General features: G+C 46.1%; 1 protein-coding gene across 1 annotated transcript in view; it reads left to right on the forward strand.

Moving 5' to 3' along the window:
• ADAMTS9 (ADAM metallopeptidase with thrombospondin type 1 motif 9) overlaps nucleotides 1–16,314 on the forward strand; it is a 90,232-nt gene that overhangs the window by 5,351 nt on the left and 68,567 nt on the right. Inside the window, exons 3-7 of the mRNA XM_035903798.1 lie at nucleotides 749–973; nucleotides 14,216–14,502; nucleotides 15,487–15,570; nucleotides 15,674–15,795; nucleotides 16,206–16,246. Of these exons, the coding sequence (XP_035759691.1) occupies nucleotides 749–973; nucleotides 14,216–14,502; nucleotides 15,487–15,570; nucleotides 15,674–15,795; nucleotides 16,206–16,246 (759 nt within the window). The remainder of the gene's footprint in view (nucleotides 1–748; nucleotides 974–14,215; nucleotides 14,503–15,486; nucleotides 15,571–15,673; nucleotides 15,796–16,205; nucleotides 16,247–16,314) is intronic.

The following is a 16,314-nucleotide window of genomic DNA, read 5'->3' on the forward strand; positions in this document are numbered from 1 at the left end:
CCCTTCTTGTGCGGGGGGAATATCGGCAAAGGGAGGAGCAGAAGCTCCCAGCAGGGCTGACCCTTCCGTCTGCCCTGGTACCTTCTAGCACCCCAGGGTGCCTGTCCCAGGTGCTCCCCTGGGAGGTCCCTACTGACCTCCATCTCATCCAGGAGCTCTCCTGGGTGAGTTCACCCAGCCTAGTGCACGTGTGTACGGCCAGGCAGGTCTCCCTCCCAGTTTCTGCTCATGCTTTCCAGTCTAACGTGGCCACAGGATGTTTTTTATCTTGGATATCTTTTATTTACCCACCAAATCCCCATGTTCATAGTCACATGCAACTGGGAATGTTGGTGTCTTCCCATAAGCAGGGATTTCACTGGCCAGATACCTCCCTCTGGTCCTTGCACATGGGTTTAAAGCTTGTCTCAGGGAGAACTGCTGCATGCAAACCAGCACAATGCAATGGGGTTGCACTGAGGCCTCCAGCACACTGGAGGACCATCTCTCCTTGGGCAGGGGTGGCTTGGTAAATGTCCCTGGCATAGGGATGGGGTCTGGCAGACATCCCCCTCTTGTGCTGCCTGCCTACAGATTAGTAATTTGCTTTCCATACGTTCCAGCGGGATGGCTGTGGGGAGCAGGGCAGCCTGGTGTGGGTGCAAGTGGTGTGATCGGAGCTGGAGCTCCAGCCCATGCCTTCACAGGGGTCGCTGCAGAACCGGGCACTCGCACACCTCCCTCATTAACTGCTCATTTTGGTGGGTAGTCCTGTTCCGTGGTTTGTCATCGCCCGAAGCTGATCGCCTGTTCCTCTCTGGTCCCTCTCAGCTGGGCACATTCAAATCTGACGATGGGGACTATTTCGTAGAGCCGCTGCTATCGCTCGAAGAACAGGAGTATGAAGAAGAACACAATAAACCACATCTAGTCTACCGACACCGGATACCTCCAACCAACTCTTCAGGGGACAGGCAGACTTGCGATACTCCAGGTACTCGTTTTGTTACTGCCCTTGATGACTTGGCACAGATGAAAGGGAACTAATTTGTAGTAATTAGTAGGTTTGTGTAGGGCAGAAGGGACGTGGAGTTGAGGGACCCCTCTAGAAACCGTGCCGCATACGCTAGGGCTGGGCTGGCGGTGGTACTGCTGTCCTGGAGAGACGTGGTGCGCCTGAGCTTTCTAGTAATCGGTGACAAGGAAGTTGCAGTCAGGAAAAATGTTATGGTTTCCATTTCATCCCTGCTGTAAGGCTGGCAAGAGATCTTTTGGGCTGTCTTGCCTTAAATATCCCATGAGCCTTTAAACTTGCTTTCTGTCCTCTCCTACGTGTAATTCCTAACCATCCTAATGTGATTTGCTCTCTGTCTGAAATTCTGTTTCTGTCCTTTAAATGATATCCTTCTGGCTTGGTCTTGCTGTGCTCCTGGTCTTCCCTCCCCAAATCTGGTTGTGCATTGCAATGACTGACTTCTTTCTAGTGGAAATGAGAAGGTCCTAACACCAACCCTGACAGTTCTTCCCTTATTAATCACTTTTCCATGGTTCATTTTCAAAGGCTTTTTTTCCTAGTGGCCCTTCCTCCACCAGCACCATCTCCCTGAACTCCTCGCTCCCTCTTTCTAGTCTTTGCACATATGAAAGAGCACAGGCCTTTTTATCTCCCCTTCACGTGCCTTGGTGAGCAATAGCTTTGCTCCTACTGTCTCTATTATCTGCAGTGGCCTCCTGCTGCTCTCTGCTTCGTTGACTTCCTGATTTTCACGACTAATCCTCTCCTTTGGCAGCAAAAGTTCTCTCTGAAGAAGCTTATTCCTTCAGTCTCCCGTTTCACCTGCTGTTTTGCCCTCCTCCTTTGGTCTGCAGCTGGATCTACAGGAGCTTTAAAGCCTAAACAGAGTAGACCTTGACTGGCTTCCCTTGTGCGGGCTGCGAGCCACTCATGTGCTGCAAAGTAGATGGAGTTGCTCAGGGAGTAAAGGTACCACTGGAGGAGAAGTGTGGTGCCAAACTTAGACCTCATTTAGTATGTCTGACTCGTTTGGCACCCATAACTGTGGATCATGGCCGTGCTGTTGAGCTGTTGGTCTGTTCAGCTTGCACTGATTGCATGCTAAGTCAGAAGACGCTCTGGTGCTCTGTGACCAGCCAGAGCTGATGCACTAGCAACATGCGTTCCTTCTAGAAGACATGTGGATATGTGTCCACATGCAAACATGTGTGCTGGGGGACAATGGTGCCTCTCACAAGGCTGTCGTTGTTTGTTCTTCCAAGGGTTGCTGCTGGACTATGCCATTCTGGTTTCTCTCTTCCAGCTGTTTCTGCTCCCTTCTTTGAGATCAGATGCAGGAGACTCAGAACAGTTGGAAAGAAACACGGAATCTGGCACATTGCATCAGTAGCCCTTGGAGGAACGGAGCAGCAGATCACAGGACTCATTGAATCAAAGGTAGCTGGGAGGGCTCTGATATTTGCTTGTGGACTTTATTCTGTGCAGTTATAACAGTCCGCTGTATTTCACCCCACTTACACGTGTCATAGCTTCTATTTAGGGTATCGTTCTTCTGGATCACGATTCACAAGAATGATACTCCATCCATGGTATTACCTATGTGGTGTATATCTCCTTCTCTCTTCCAACACGCTTTGCCTTTGGCTTGTCTTTGTTTCTTTGCTCTTCTCAGTTGCTTTGTGTAGTGGAGGGAGGAGGTCTCACCTCTCAAATACAAGCTTAAGGGTTGTATTTGATAAGCATGACAGTCTTACTTGTCCTCCTGTCCTCTTCCTTCCATCTCTCCTCCTCCCTTTTACCATTGTCCAGGTTTTTGAAGGGGAATGATGCTTTGGTCATACATATATGGTGAACAAGTCTTGGTCGCTTTATTTAAGGAACAAGTGCAGGGTGGCATGGGCAGTGCTGAACCTTGGTGTTCCCCCTGGGGTTACATCTGGTGGAGAGAAGGCGTCTCTCGTGTCTTTGGAGCAGAGGGGAAAATGCAAAATCCAGCAGTACTCACTGTTTTGGATGGGCTGCATTTGTCACTCCTACCAGAGAAGAATGGTTTTGTGAGAGTTTGAGAGTTTATTATAGCTGTAGGGTGTTGTGCAAATTGGCCTTTTGTCAGAAGAACATGTGAAAAGGTGCGTTTGCATTGCAGGCTTCTGGCAGGGATTGAAATTTCCTCAAAGAGGAAATTCATGCGAGGGAAATCCTAAGTACCCACCCTGCAGTGAGTAAGGGAGCCCATGTTGCTGGGCAGTGGTGCTATTAAGAATGGCTTTCTGATAGTATTCTTCCTGGAAAATGATTAATAAGCAACGTACCAGTGTGCCCTTGCCCTGATGATGTAATTACAGGCTTCTTGCAGTGTCCGGGAAAAGTTTCCCTTGTGAGTTGGCTGACAGATTGAGTAAAAGCTTTCATTTCCAGCGGTCTCCCTGGTGTTGCTCTTAGTTTTCAGCATCCTCAGGTCAGCTTAGAAAAACAGGTATTTGATTTTGTTAAGTTTTAATTAGCAGTTTCTGATAACAGTTTTAGGTCCTCTGACGTACAAGATACTCTGCAGATGTTCTGAAAAAAGATCTTTCTCCTCTGAACGCTGATGGATATCAAATGCAAACTGGGCTCTGCATATGAACTTTCACAGCACAACACCGGGGTCTCCTGGCAATGCACTTCAGCCGTCTGGCGTATAGCTCAACAGCCGCAATAAAAACTTTTGTCAAAGTTTTCCTTGGGGTAACGGGTTAATGTAGTTTCAGTCATAGGAAATGGTGCAATTTCTCCTCCTTCCCTTCTTTTAGTTAGTACCGTGAATCAATTTGGCATCTGGTCGAGGACCTGGCAGAGTAATTAGTTGTGTTTGACTGAATAGCCCTGACGGGATGAAGACTTGGCCAGGCTGACAGCATGATGTCACTAGGTGCAGCACCGCTACCACCCATTGCTTCACGATAGCAAGCTCTTCCGATCCAAATTATTAAATGTCCGCTTTTTTGAGGTGGAGGAGGAAGAGAAAAGAAATTCTGATTCTAAAAAAAAAAGAAAAAGGAAGTAGCTCATCGCAAAGCTGGAGAGCGGAGCTTTCCTGCGCTCCACAGAGGAACAATCTGACTCCGATGATAAAAGGCACATAGCTGCATCCTGCGGCACCACGGGGCCATACCGGCCGACTTCGGGAGGCTGGCAGAAGCTGTCCCACCCCCCCATCCAGTCTGACCTCCTGCCAGGAGCAGGCCAGCGAGCCCTACCCACCAGTTTCCATGTGAAACCCCAAAAGTTTGGTCCTGCAGAGAGATGTCCAGCTCCAGATGCCAACTGGACACTGCCTCTGGTCATCACCTAAATAAACCACTTCAGGCCACCTCTTGCTCTGCATCTTGTGTCCCTTTCTGCTGCCTCTTCTTTCTCTCATGGTTCCCGTGTTTCTGTCATTGATACATTTATACGTATATCTTGGTTAATGGCTTCTCTGCAGCTCTCCTTTTCCAGTTTTGCTGGGTTTTGGAATAGCTTTAGCCTTTTTACTGAATTTTATCCAATCATTCTGCCTGTTTGGCACCCCTTGTTCTGAGAGAGACGTGGCCTCCACCTGCTTGGTGGCATTGAGCCACAACTGCCCTCTGGCCATGAGTATAAATGCAAGAGTTGGGCTTTCCTCATCATCCCACTGCTGCTGTGTGCTCAGCTATTTCGTTGCTCCAAACTTTGCAAATTCCTTGCAGCTTTTACTGCAACCCTGGTGCAGGGCTCCTGGATGAGCTCTTTTGGGCAGCTCCTACTTTGTTCCCACCGCGCTCCCTTTTCTGCTCTCCTGATCTGTGCTTCCCATTTCCTTCCCAGCTTCGTTAGTTAAATACCTCCCTGTTCTCACCTCATTTTTCATAAATCTTTTCTATTCAAGACCCATCTGTGGCTGAGATGAATAAATCAAGGACCGAATATGTAGCAAGCGTTAGCTGCTCCCATGACTTGCTGCCAGTCAGCCGTGCCTGTCCTGAGGCTGGTGCGGGCTCTGGGGCTGCGTGTGAGGATCTTGCACAAAGTCCTGGCTCCTTAATGAGAGTGCTTAAAGCGGGAATATCCACCATGGGCAAAACTCCTCATGCAGAAGCAGCAATAACACTCTGATGGTGCCAAACTAGTAGGAAGATGATTAGAGCTTTTTCTGTTTCTGGAGGAGAGCCAAAGGGCATTAGCCAGCAAAGAGGCCTTCCAGCAATTCATGCTGCAGTGGTGAGGTTTTTGGAAGCGGGCTCAGAGGAGTACAGGACAGAGCAGACCGTACCTGCGCAGAGCTGGTGGGTGGGAAAGCCCTGTGACTCGGCTGCCAAGGTTACTTTCTGAAAGCCACCAAGCGTTACCAGCACAGATGGCCGCTGGACACAGCCTGGAGGCTTAGCACATCTCAGTACCTGCCAGGAATGGATGCAGAAGGGTCTCAAATTTGCAACTGGGTATTTAGTTGCAAGGCGTTAAAGCAGTTTGACTACTCGGGAGGCAGCACATGTGCAGCCAGGCACAGCAGCTCCGAAAAGGCCAGGCCCATGAACTCATCTGGGTGAGGAGGAGGAAAGAAGTGGTGTGTTGTAAGTTATCTTGAGAAGGTTGCTATAAAAAACACAAGACAAATCAGCAGCACGAACCAAGTCTTGCCGCCGAGCTAGTGTGACACGGGGCATAATCAGTAATATGTCACTGATTTTTCAGTTGCATTAATGAGTAATTTGTAATAGATTACCCTTTCATCATAACTGTAACAACCCTTCCCACCAAACATGACACTGGGGAGCCACCAGAGCAGAGGAGCACTGCCCTGTGTCTTGAGCAAGCAAATGCCTGGTGCTGCCAGCTCAGAGACTGCAATCCTGTTCCTGCATGATAATTAGCACCAGCCCACTCAGCCCTTACAGATGGTTGTCATCTCTCTCCTGGTGCCACCCAGCTGCATGGGAAGTCATCGGGGAACCCATGGCACAACCCAAGGAGATGGTCCTGCCACTGCGTCCCCACGTGCTTGGGAAAGGGTGGCTGGGTAGAGGTTGTCAGGGTGTGGATTTGTTAATGTGTTATCGGTGTCGTGACCAGGGAGGTGACCTGGGGGGAAAAGCGTTGAGGGTCTGGCACTGTGGCTAAAGCCTGGCTTTGTCCCTTTCCATGTAACGTGGCCTCTTGTTGGCACAAAGTGGGTGATGAGCTCTTGGGCGTTGAGGGTCTGGCACTGTGGCTACAGCCTGGCTTTGTCCCTTTCCATGTAACTCTTGTTGGCACAAAGTGGGTGATGAGCTCTTGCTGCTCCTTGAGCTGGGCTTTGAGGTGTATACCCCGTGTTAGAATTGGCAGTGGTGGGGAATGGGGCAACACAGGCCAGAGGTGGAAAATATCATACATATAAATAGTCTGTAGAATGTGTATTACATTCTCAATTTATAGCAGTTTCGATGCAGAAATGTTGAATGCCTTTTCCACAGGACTCAGTGTACCCTTGTGAGCAGTCTGTGGTGAAATCCCAGGTCCTTTGCAGTCCAGCTGTTGGTCTAGAGCCCTTTTGTATTTTTGCAAGTTCTTTTGGGCTGTTTGTCTTGCTTCCAGCTGTGACCTTATTTTGGTTTGCAAGTCCTTCATCCAGCAGTATTTCACATTCTAGGTGTCTAGTTTCCAGGCAGGTCTTCAGGCAAATTCTGTTCTGCTGGGTCTCACGTAACCATGGGGTTGCAGAAGATCTGCGGGGAGATTTTCCTAAGCCTTTGCTTCCAGGTTGAGCAATCCTTGAGCTCTTTCAAAAGTCTGTTTAAGCTGTCAGCTTTGCTTTTGGCCTCAGGGTAAAACATTGACTTCGTTCTTTCCCTCAGAAAAGTTTCTCATTTTAAGGAAGTGAATTGTAATTTAGAGTCAGATAGTAATTATTTCAGGTTTCCTTCCCTCCCTAAAACAGCAAACGAGAGAGTTACGTCACAAGTGACATATGCTAATGTAATTAATTCTATTTCTGGCTTCCTATTGAGGTAATAGCACAGTAGCAGCCAACTAGTTCTTGGTTAAATGGGCCTGGGACGTCAAACACAAGCTTTTCCCATACTGACTTGGGAAAGGGATCAAGCTGTAATGTTTGTGCTATCTTGCTGGGGTGTTGGCAAGTGAAACAAGGGCTACGAAAATGATCCAGGGGCTGGAGCACCTCTCTTACGAGGACAGGCTGAGAGAGTTGGGCTTGTTCAGCCTGGAGAAGAGAAGGCTGCGGGGAGACCTGATTGCAGCCATTCAGTACTTAAAGGGGGCCTATAGGAAAGATGGGGACAATCTTTTTAGTAGGGCCAGCTGTGACAGGACAAGGGGTAATGGTTTTAAACTAAAACAGTGTAGGTTTAGACTAGATATAAGGAAGAAATTCTTTACAATGAGGGTGGTGAAACACTGGAACGGGTTGCCCAGAGAGGTGGTGGAGGCCCCATCCCCGGAAGCATTCCAGGCCAGGTTGGATGGGGCTCTGAGCAACCTGATCTGGTTAGGGGTGTCCCTGCTCCCTGCAGGGGGGTTGGACTAGATGACCTCTAGGGGTCCCTTCCAACCCAAGACATTCTATGATTCTATGAAGATACTAGACTGACTTCAGTTAAAAAAAGTTGATCACAGCTAATGATACAGATCCCATAATTGCAGTTTTGAGTGAAAATTTCTCAATGTGAGTTATAAGCAAGATACATGCATGTTGTTGTTGTTGCTGTTAGTATTGAAAATGTATCAAGCATTCATCTGGCAAGAAAGTTTAATTCCCTGATGGTGGAAGATCAAAATTATGTCTAAACAAATGAATAGTGATTGGGTACTGTTTTGCAACTTAGACGTGGGAAATCAACAGAGTTAAACTAGTCTCCTGAAATCAAAATGGATGTACTTGCAGTTGTGCAACTACTTCTACATTGCGTGGACGTCTGCTGAAGCACAGGGCAGGTGGGAGAAGCGGGGAGGTATCGCTTTGGTGCTCTTTATCTGTACGCCATGGCATATACTACTGAAAATAAACAGGCTGACTATTCTGTGACTGCTCTTCCCATGTGCGTGTATTGTCATTACCAGCATCCCTGTGGCCAACTGCTAGGCAAGGTCTTTTTCTTTCCAATAGGATATTTTTTCTCATCTTTTACTGAGTGTCACTACAAAGATGTGGTGATCTCAGTGTTGTTCCTGTTGGCGCGGTACCTCATAGGTATCGCCAGATAAGAGCACAGATAACGTGTTGGTGTACTTGAGACTGTTACACGCTGAAAGTTGCGTTAAGAGCAAGCAAACGAGCACGGGAGTTTGGGTGCTCAGGAGGCTTGCAAGGCAGAAGTTGAGTTCAGCAAATTCAACCTCCGGAGTTCTGCAGGCAAATCGGTTCAATTAGCCCAGGTAGTGCAGAAGGCAGCAGCCTTGGCTGTTTTCCTGATGTGCCAAAATGCCACCAGTGTACGTCAGCATGCCTGTGGTATTATTGGGACTGGTTTGACCAACGACCTGGCTCAGATGTGTATCTGCTCATAGGTGAAACACTGGGATGTGCTTTAGCAAAGTGCCCAGACCCTTGCAGGGTCAGGATGGTTTTCAAGGGTATTTTGCCATGGTTGGTTTGTGGGGGGTGGGGGGTTGTCATTCTGCAGGGCTACTTTATTTTTCTTCTGAACTAGTGGATTATGGAACTGGTATCACTGATTTTTCAACGCTGTAACTTTGTCAGCCACACCTTAAATGAATTTTGTATCAATTCAGTGGTGCTTTTGTGCCTTGCAGTTGAGATGTGGTTATTTAGTTATAGTAAGACAATTTTGAATTATTTTTCGCCACATGCTCAGCTCACGTGTTACTATCTGGTTTCCTAAAGAGGCAATTTATTGTGTTGTTCATTAATCTAGTTTCTGTCTACTGTGCAAAACTGATAGCTTTCACATACAACTTTTTACCTTAGGCAGAAGAAAAAAATCTTTAAAGCTGGAATGCATTCTCACATACATCATCAGGAAAGGAAACATCTAGAGTATGTGTGGTCTTTGGTGTTTGCACGGTAGAAAAGCAGAGAACATTGTCTTACTAAGGGACGTTGATTGGTGCTAACTGCAAGCCCGTGGTTCTTGAGCACTCTGGTTCAAGCAGCAGGAAGAAAGGCAAGATCACCCCAAAAGACATAGGTGGGCTCAGCATCACCTTGAGCTTTGGCACCTCCAAGGATGGAGTCTCCATAGCCAAAGCCACCACGTTGCTTGCTCTGGTGCACAGGCTGCAGTGGGATTTTGGTCTTCATGCCAGTCTAAACTGCTCATGGCTCTATAACGTTGCTTGCTGGCCTTAGAGTACTTTCACATATCACAAATGCAAATCCCAGGCTCTGTGTTTCAGCTGACTTCAGCAACAGGCGCTCCTGGACACGGACCTTTCTGAGGATCTGGACATTGCTCCAGTCGGACATCTAGGAAGCTACTTAGTAAAGTGTATGTGCAAAATTCAAAGTGGAGGAAGGTGAGAAAATTAATGAGCAGGTGTGCCTGGGTCATGAGGGCTTATGAGCCATTCATGCAAGCGTTTCTCTTAATAGCAAAAAAACTTTTTTTGTAGAAGCCAAATATTTTGATTTGCCTGGAACAGTTTGGGAGGGAACTCTTCTGAGCTCAGATTGTTTCCTAATTCAAAGGGAAGTATGAACATGTGGAAAATTAAAGGTTCCCTCCTTCATGTTGCTCTAATAGTGGCACCTGTGAAAGGTCTGATATTTTACTGCATTTTCAGTAGTTCCAGCCATGAAAGTTTGATCTATGCAGTTCTGTCCAGCCCTTGCCAATGAAGGCTGATGAAACTGCAGTTGATCTCTCTGTTAAGTGGGTTCAGATTGATTTGCATTTGAACGCTTTCCATTTTGGAGATTAGATAAAGCGAGCTAACTTTCATTTTTACCCTTAGTGCAGAATACCTTTCTCTTTGGATCCTGGTTGGCCCAGATCCTTCATTTCCCTTCTCATGTAGGTCATTGATTTTGCCATTCTAGCTACAGCAGCAGCTCCGATGCACAGTCAAGGAGCTATCCAGAGGGAAGGCAGGATCGGTCCTGCTCGTAGGACTGGTTGTCTCAGTGTGGCCCAGAGCAAGGCTGTCGCTGCTCCCCCATTACGTTACCATCCCTGGCTGCACACCCACAGTAAGAGGTCAGAATTTGCCCTCATACAAATTCATCTGAGATATATCTGTAGATATATGAAAAGATAGATAAAGATATAAAACTTATCGATATAGAATTAAAACAGACCCAGGGCTAGAAAAATCCTTTGGTCAAGCTTAGGACTTTTTTTTCGTCCTAAAGAGGAACCAGTTTCCATCCCATTTCCTGTCAAGAAGAGCCTAAAAATGTGGTTTGATTTCAGCCAGTCTGACCTATTGCATGAAGAAACCCCATTTTGCCTCTTGCCCCTCTTTTTGAAGTGATGGCAGTCACTTCAATGGCCACAGCTGTACCAGCTACAGGCAGCAAATCTGGGTCAGCCGACTGTAGCCGGAGCTTGTACCAAGCCATTTGGGCAGGGTTTGCTGCTGTGGCTCCTGCTGGAGTTGAAGGAGGCAGGTCCCATGCCGACTGACTGCCTGGAGGGAGCTCAGCTGCATTTTCATCTGCGTTGTGGAGGTGTGCAATAAATAAATAACTTCCAAACCATAGTTTTATCATCTGTGCAGTCAGATCAGAGCAGGTCTAGAAGTGTTATGGGCCAACCCTGAGCAGCAAACTTTGCATTAAAAAGCCTAGGTCACGCATAAGAAAACGTAGGATAGTAAGTTGGTTTGAAAGGACCATGCTCCTTTTCTAGCAGGGAGAGACTGTTAATGTTATTAGCTTAAGAAATAGATTCCTGTCCCCCCTTGCTTTCTCTTTTTTATTTCTTTCTGTTTTTTTTAGCTCCTGCTATGTGCAGCTCTCCTGAACTTGGAGCTGAACTGGAGTTGCTTGCATTGTCACATGTCTTATTTAATTGTGCAAATTGCTTTCTATTTCAAGGACAAGTTAACGTAGAAATGGAAAGGATTAGAACTGTTGGGATAAGTGATCAGTCTTTCTTTTAATTTTTGGGTTTAGCATAACAATACCTACTATTTCAAAAGCAGTCCCTGGCTCTGCCCTGTTACCCTTTCATGCAGGCAAAGTAGTCACGTAGGGCCTGAGTCTCCCCTGCCCTCTCCCCTGGGATAGATCCCAAGTCCTGGGCTCTGGGCTGAGGCTTCTTGCGCAAGCAAAGATAAATGGCATGGGCGGGAAGATGCCATCAGGAAGGAATATCCCTGTCACAGGACCGAGTCTCCTTTTTAAGTCCCACATAACAAAGAAGAAACCAAGCAGAAAAAAAATGAATATATACCTCCGGGTCTGTCTAAAGACAGTGCAAACACCATAGACTGTCTTAGTAAAGCAAGTGGTAAAATGGACGTGATTCCAGCAGCCTTTTAGCCACCTCTTAAACGAATATTGACTGTTGAATCTGTGCATAGGTTTGCCTAATAATTGAATTATTGATCTGTAGTTTGCGTGGTTTTAAAGCATTTGTCTACTCATTGGGGTTTTGTTTTTTCTGCAAATTAAAGAAAATGTTTTGTTACTTAAACCCATCCAATTACTGCCATGTGTAGGTAGATGTTTTTCAGGTCATTTGCAGAGATTGAGAGCTTGCCAAGCAAACCATTTTCCTTCCTGATTTCTGTTAATGTATTAACACAATAGGGAAAAAAAGCAAAGCCAGGTGGAAAAATATCACACCCTTTTTTGGTGCTGTATGCGGCAGTAGGAAACTGTCGCTGTAAAATTGCAGTTTTCTTGTGTAATGTGAGAGATTTTCACTTCTGCTTGGTTAAATGGGAGCATGCTGCACCATTCAATAAAAGCATCTCTGTTGTAGCTGTCGTAAGGGAGCGAGTTATCACCAGCATCAGGCACGTGGAGTACTGGCAGTGCCTGTGTGCAGCTCCCATTAACACTGGTGGGGCTTTTATGGGTGGGTTGAGACCAGTGCACTGCCATTAGTGTTTAATTTTTTACAGTTGAATGTGCACCATCTCTGAGTGTAGTTATATGGAGGAAAGATGGGTGAAGATAACAGTTCACTACTCTCAAAGTCTAGGAGTGGCTTTACATGCAATGTATCCCCACTTGCTTGTGCTTGGTTTTACAGTAACCAGGCCGGCAAACATATATACGTGACTTGTTCAAATAGCGGGCTGTAAGCGTTGGAGTGAATTTACACCTGGAAAAAAACATGTTGTTTTTTGAAGGGATGATGACATCTCCTGTATAACGGGCGTCTCTTCAAAGACTCCTTTGCATTTCCCTCTTCTTTTGCTGTCTAACCTCCCCCTGCGAGGCTGGCTGGAGAAGACCCCTGAGCCCTGTGGTCCCATCTGGGGCTCTGTGAAGCTGAGGTGGCGGATGGTGCGGGGCTCTGCCTTCACACCACAGCCTTGCCCTCCGCCTCGCTCGAGCCCCGTTGAGCATCTCCCCATCCTTAACGCATTTTTCCTTGAGCGCCCGCTTCTTTTGGAAGTTAGTTATTTAAAAGGGAAAGTTAAGTGCCTGGCTGAGGGTGCAGAGAGGAGGAAAGGGCTGAGGTTGGTACTTTCTCCGCGGCCTGGTTGTCTTCTCACCTTTAAGTTATTTGTATGCACAGTTGGCTTCCCGCACTGACTGGCACTGAATGAGTCGGGATAATGTCACGGTTGCCCACAAAACTCTGCCAGCATGAGAGCACAACCTTGCCAACGCAAGGGCATTGATTAGTGCAGAGGAACTAGGGCAATCCAATTATAACTACAAATGCCATTGGCTTTCTCAAATTCTTACTCGAATAACTGCGGACTCTCTGCTGTATTAAGGTGGTCTGGACTATACCAAGAAATGGGAATGCATAGGACTTAGGTAGTGCAGAGTAAATGGGATTTAATTCTTAAATACTCTCTTGCCTATTCACACATAGGGCAAGAGGATAGTATCTTTCAGATAGGTAGAAACTGGCCGGCCCTCTTTGCCTGCCTTGATATTAGAGAATGTAATTTTTTTATTTTTTTTTTTTAAATTACTACAAAATATCCTAAAAGGAAACTAAATGGGAAAAATAGCTAGGAAGTTTCCTATCGTTTCAATCTTGTTTGAGCATTGAATATTCCTTTGTTCCCTAATACTATGCTTCCTCTAACCCACTCAGTGGGTCAGATAAGGAAATGTGATATTTTTCACCACCGTGACGAAATTAAACCAAGGCTACAAAGAGCATGAGGGTCGTAGCCTGGAGTCTTAGATAAGTAGTTCAGATCTGGCTTTATATTAAATGCAGAAGCGAACAGTCTCTCATGGATGAATCACATTCAATTAGCTACTTCCTATGATGGACTGATTAAAAATTAAGTGGCATCAAATAAGACTGATTTTGCTCTTACGTTTAAATAATGCTATAATTACATACTAATCAGATGGTAAATCTTAATTGTACATGTTCCATATGTTTTATTTGCCTGTTCTCCCTCTTCACTTTGTCGTCTTTGTATCAGCATGGAGTATATTTTCAGGCTGCTTTTATGTTTGGCCTAATTGAATATCAAAAGCAGTATATGTGAAACTTCCTGAATTCTATTCTTTAGCCAGTGGCAGCTGTGCTATTAGATGACCTTTTCATTCCCGTAGCACAGAATAATAAAGGGAGGGGGGGAATTGAAGCCCAGCCATGTTATTGTTAGAGACAGAAATAAATCATATATAATTGCTTCACTATGAAGGCCAAATCCTGCCGTCCTTCATGCCTGAGTTAGAAATACAGGATTTGGACCTTTGTTTCCTGTGGTTTCCTGGCCACCTTGGACGTGCCCAGAATCCTCACGCTGCCGCTGCGGTGGCTGATTACCATCGCTGGGCTCGCACCGCGTTAAACTGAACTGCAGCCCAGGCTCCATCCCTCCTGCGCAGGCAAGGAGATGGCTCTGCTGCAGGAAAGCCTTTGCCTGAATGTCCACCTTTAAGTGCCATTGGCTTCCATAAGATTACTTTAAAAGTTAAGAAAAACCTTAGATGCTGGATTACATGATGGGCTTCCACAGCGTGCTTTTCTGGTTTGGTTAGCTCTTTCGAACAAGCCTGCTAACTCTTCGCTGAAGTAAATATGTACTTTGGCATAACGTGGTATTAACTTTATTCACTCCAGAAGGTACTTTATGGTTTTGTCTGCTTTTTAATCGTAGATCATGAACACAGTCACAAAAAGAACAAGCGGAAACACTGGAGAAGACAGTGGGCAGAAAGCAGCATATTGTCTGACATGGAGATGCTGAAGCACAGCCTGGAAGTGAATTCGTTCTCTGCAGATAGCAACAAGACTGGGAACGTCAGCGAAAAGAAGAGCCACAAACGAACAAAGCGGTTTCTCTCCTACCCTCGGTTTGTGGAAGTGATGGTGGTGGCTGACAGCAGGATGGTCGCCTACCATGGAGCCAACCTACAGCACTATGTCTTAACGTTGATGTCAATAGTGAGTATTCAACTGGGGGGTGTAGATCCATCCACGGATTGTTTTCTAGTGGTCATAGAGCACCCTTTGTGCTGTGTTCATATAGAATACTGTCATTTTGCCTCGGCCAGGCATGGAGATAATGCTGGCTTTAGAGTAAAGCTTGGTAAAACTTGGCTGGGGAACACTGGTGGGAGTCTTCTTCCTTCCCAGACCCATCATGTTTCTTAACCCTTTCCACACCTCTCCCTTCCAGCTTTCCGAACCCCAGGCAGCACGAGAAATATCACTGGCCCTTTTAGTCCACATGCTGTACTCTTTATTTAAGCCCATGTGAAATAGCAGCTAAATTAAAAAGGTGCTTCGGGGACTGTGCCTCCCAAGGGACTGATGCTAGTAGGTTGTGCGGTTGCCTGACTTCCCTTGCTGTTGCAAGGAGAAGGAGCCTGTGGTCACCTTGATCCTTAGCACAGTGCTAGGGTTGGCTTTCCAGGCTGAGGGCAAGCATTTTAGTAGCTGCTGGTACTGGGATGCAGCAGTGCAGCCCCCAAACAGGCAGCTCTGTTGATGGAAGGTGACTGGAAGCAAGTATCCAGCATAGTTGTGTCACTGGGGGGATTTTCATCCAATTCGAGGGTAGAAGTGCAGTGAACATGTGGTCTAAATCTGTGCATGTCAAAATGAGGCACTTGAGAGAATAAGTTGCTTTTGAGCAGCCTTGGTTGGTGATCATTGTAGCTCAGAGCAGAATGACCCTGTAATTGGGTGAAATGTGTGCTAAAGCTAAAGGAAATGTTGGGTTTCTGGGATACCAGCAGGTTTATTTCCTTCTAAAATTGTGCTTCTGGCAGGAGGTCTCTCCAAGTAGCATCAGAGCACTGAGTGGGGCAGCAGAGCAGCTCAGGAGAAAAACAGTTGTGAAATGGAAAATGTGTGTGTGTTGTCTTAATTTTTGATGTCCTTGAATGTTAGCGATAATTCTGAATATTTCTTTTTTTTAACCAGGTGGCTTCTATCTACAAAGACCCAAGTATTGGAAATTTAATTAATATTGTTATCGTGAAATTGGTCGTGATACATAATGAACAGGTAATGAAAGTGATTTTCTTCACCTTCTGTCTGACAGTGGCGTTTGTAGTGAGCATTGCAATGAATAATTAAAATACTTGCTTTCTCTGCATTGCTTTATTAGGACGGTCCTGCAATATCTTACAATGCCCAGACAACGTTAAAAAACTTTTGCCAATGGCAGCAATCCCAGAACCACCCTGAAGGAAGTCACCTTCAACACGATACAGCCGTGCTTGTAACCAGGTATGGTGAATATTCTCATGAAGACTGTAGCCAGTTGTGTGCCAGAGACTGTGAGCGTGGGACATATCCAGCTATGGGAAATGTTTGGGTTTTGCTGCGGGTGTAATGACATTTGCAACTGTGGGAGCCGCGTAATTGTGAGCAGAACTGGGATAATGTGTCCACCATAGCTGTAGATGACTTTGAGAGGTTCAGGACTGTCCAAAGTCTGCCCATGGGTTCAATGTAAGATGAAAAACTCTGGCTATGGTAGGGAGTTGGTTCAGACTCTGACTAGACGATGTGGCAAACCAGCGTGAGAAGGTCCCTTGGAGGACCAAGAATTGCTTTTGGATGTTGTTGTTATTGTGCTTGTACCTTAACTCACTGCTGCATTGAAAATTAATGTGTCAGGTCTGTTCTGCTTTCAGACAGGATATTTGTAGAGCGCACGACAAATGTGATACTCTGGGTAAGGAAAAGCTTTTCTTTGTCTTTTAAGAACTTTTTTTGTAGTGACAATGTTAGTTGCCTGTGCTG

Source organism: Egretta garzetta, unplaced genomic scaffold (genome assembly GCF_000687185.1).
Source record: "Egretta garzetta isolate BGI_Z169 unplaced genomic scaffold, ASM68718v1 scaffold91, whole genome shotgun sequence".
In the NCBI taxonomy this organism is placed as follows: Eukaryota; Metazoa; Chordata; class Aves; order Pelecaniformes; family Ardeidae; genus Egretta; species Egretta garzetta.